Source organism: Asparagus officinalis, chromosome 4 (assembly GCF_001876935.1).
Source record: "Asparagus officinalis chromosome 4, Aspof.V1, whole genome shotgun sequence".
NCBI lineage: Eukaryota > Viridiplantae > Streptophyta > Magnoliopsida > Asparagales > Asparagaceae > Asparagus > Asparagus officinalis.
The window spans coordinates 3,300,765-3,303,444 of NC_033797.1; the positions used below are offsets into that span (position 1 = coordinate 3,300,765).

Here is a 2,680-nt window from a genome sequence, read left to right on the forward strand (position 1 = left end):
CCACAATCCCTTTGGAGATGCAGTAAGCAACAGACTGGATGGTGATCATAGGATTCACTCCAACTGCAGTAGGAAGCACGCTCCCATCACACACAAACAAGCCCTCAGCCTCCCAACTCTCCCCCCTCTCGTCAACCCCACTCTCCTCCTCGCTCACCCCCATCCTACAACTCCCCATTTGATGTGCTGAACCATACATAGTCCATAACTCCTCCCTCTCCTTCGGCCCTTCTGTAATCCCCACGTTATCCAAGAACTCCTCCACATCCTCGTCGTTGGTCCCTCTGCACCTCATCCTCTGCCCGTCGCTCCTGTGGGTCCCTACCTCCGTCGCCCCTGCTGCTATCAGAATCCTCAGCACTCGCCTCAACCCGCTGTGCAAATTTTCCTTGTCTAATTCACCCGTTCTATATACCACTCTCCCTTCGCCTTGCACTGTGCCTGATCCCAGATCTCTAACAAGGGCAAAGAGGTGCACGGTTCGACTGTATTTCAGCATTCTATCTTTCATGTCTTTTCCCGATACCCAGGGAACGAATGACGCGAATGAGGCGGGGCCCACGGCCGGTGCTTCGATGATTGCTCGATTATCAGAATTCGAATCCTTCATTTTGTGGATGGAAGTGATGATCCCCCCCTCGAATTTCTTGCCTTTGAGGTCTGATACTGATTCTGGAAAGTATCCCCAGGCTACAGCACAGGGGTGGAGGTGTAGGTTTTTCCCTATGTTGGGATTCCTTAGCCCACTGGCGAGCATCAGAGGGGGAGTCGAGAGGGCCCCACAAGCAGAAATGGACACCCTAGCTTTGATCTGTATTTTCTTCGTCACATTTTTGCTCAAAATCTTTCCTATTACTCCAATACACTTCATGGATCTCTTGCCAGCATTGTTCCCTTTCAACAAGAATCTCTCCGCTTTACATCCGGTCAGAATAATTGCGCCAGAGTTAACTGCGTCAACCAACCAAGTAGTATCGGTTCCTTTCTTGTCTCCTGTTGGACATCCATAACAGCAACTCCCACAGAAATGAGACTCCGAGCAATTTCTCGCAACAAAACCAACATCAAGACCGAGTTTTTCACAGCCTTTTCGAAGAACTTGGTTCTGCAGTCCTTCCTCTGTGCAGGTTTCAGTGACTCCAATCCTTTCACAGACTTTGTTCATTGCCGATATGTACTCTTGATTCGTAAAAAGATTCAGCTTTTTTTCCTCTTCCCATTCTTTGAGAACATTATCGGGTGTCTTTATGCAAGCTGACCAGTTGACAGCTGAACCTCCTCCAACCATTGACCCAGCAAAGAGCAGTATGTTACAGTCCAGAGTACTGAGAAATCCCCCAGATTCATACATCTGGTCCAATGATGAAGCTTCAATGGACGTATAGTCTTGTGAGGTAAAGTAATTTCCTTTCTCTATGACGATAACCTTGTAGCCTGAGCTCGAAAGGATAGAAGCTGCAACTCCACCACCACAGCCTGAGCCAATAATAACAGCATCACATTCAATAGTGTAAGTGTCCTTTTGATTTGGATCTTCAATCACCTTTAGGCCCTTTTGGGTCAGAGATTTGAGAAGGGATGAGTCGATAGTTTGATCAGTTATTTCTACGATGCCTTTTTCAAGAGGTCTCTCTGTTTGTGGGTTTAAGGGATTTTCTCGAGTTGGTAGCTTATACCCAATTGCATTCCATGTCGGGTTTTCTGAATTTTCATTAATCTGTAAGGAAACGAGAACACCGGTATCAGACCATGCATTAGTTTCTTCAGAAGGCAAGTTCAGATTCAACATGTTAACAACCAAAAAAGAACAGCCGCAATCATAAGCAAGCACTTTTTGAGCGTTTACTGGCTTCATAGCTCGAGATCAACAAGACAAGAACCGAACACGGGGATCCCTAGGTTTTCTTTCTATTTGTAGCTTTCTGAGTGTACTGACTACAGGAATCAAACCAACGTCTTACATCCGTAATAATAATAATCATCAACCACACAGGTCCATGTCGATCTACATCATAACGTAGGGAATGAAACTGACCACATTTAACTATAAATGATTAAGTACTCAATAGTCCACATCAATTATGTCACTAATCTGCTAAATTATGAACAACAGTACATGAAAATGTATAATAACCATGTGGTCCTATATGGTAGATGATAACAATGATAAAATAACTTAATCAGACTAAAACCCAAAGTTAAGATGCTCCTCCTTTCTTGTTTTACATGTCATTCTATATAGATACCGTCTCCTGACGGACAAAACTTAGCATTATCCACAATACCCGCGGTTGATATTGCCGAAGACAATTGGTGGTTCTTTATGTGGTTAACAAGATTTGGACACAATATTGCTGTCAATAATAGATGAGTTGTTGATAAGCTCAACGATTCTAGCATAATTGCATGGCCAACAGGTACCTTATCAATCCACAAGATGCCATAATTCAACGCAGTTCTCTGTAATATCTATGTACAATTTTTTAAGCTTTGTCAGTAGCCAGGTGCTGTATTGCTCATAGAAGTGGACTGAGTTGTATAATAGACGTATGGTCTGAAGAGGTTTAACAATTAAATGTGATGTGCCTCCTTGCTTGTTTTACGTAGAAAGCTAGCCATTTTGCAGAACATTAGAGAATCAACCCACAAGCTATAAAAAATGTTTCTGAAATCAAAGCTA

General features: G+C 43.5%; 1 protein-coding gene across 1 annotated transcript in view; it reads right to left on the reverse strand.

The window, feature by feature from the left end:
- Window positions 1–1,855, reverse strand: part of LOC109836251 (long-chain-alcohol oxidase FAO2-like) — a 3,349-nt gene extending 1,494 nt beyond the window's left edge. Inside the window, exon 1 of the mRNA XM_020404115.1 lies at window positions 5–1,855. Coding sequence (XP_020259704.1) covers window positions 5–1,855 — 1,851 coding nt within the window. The remainder of the gene's footprint in view (window positions 1–4) is intronic.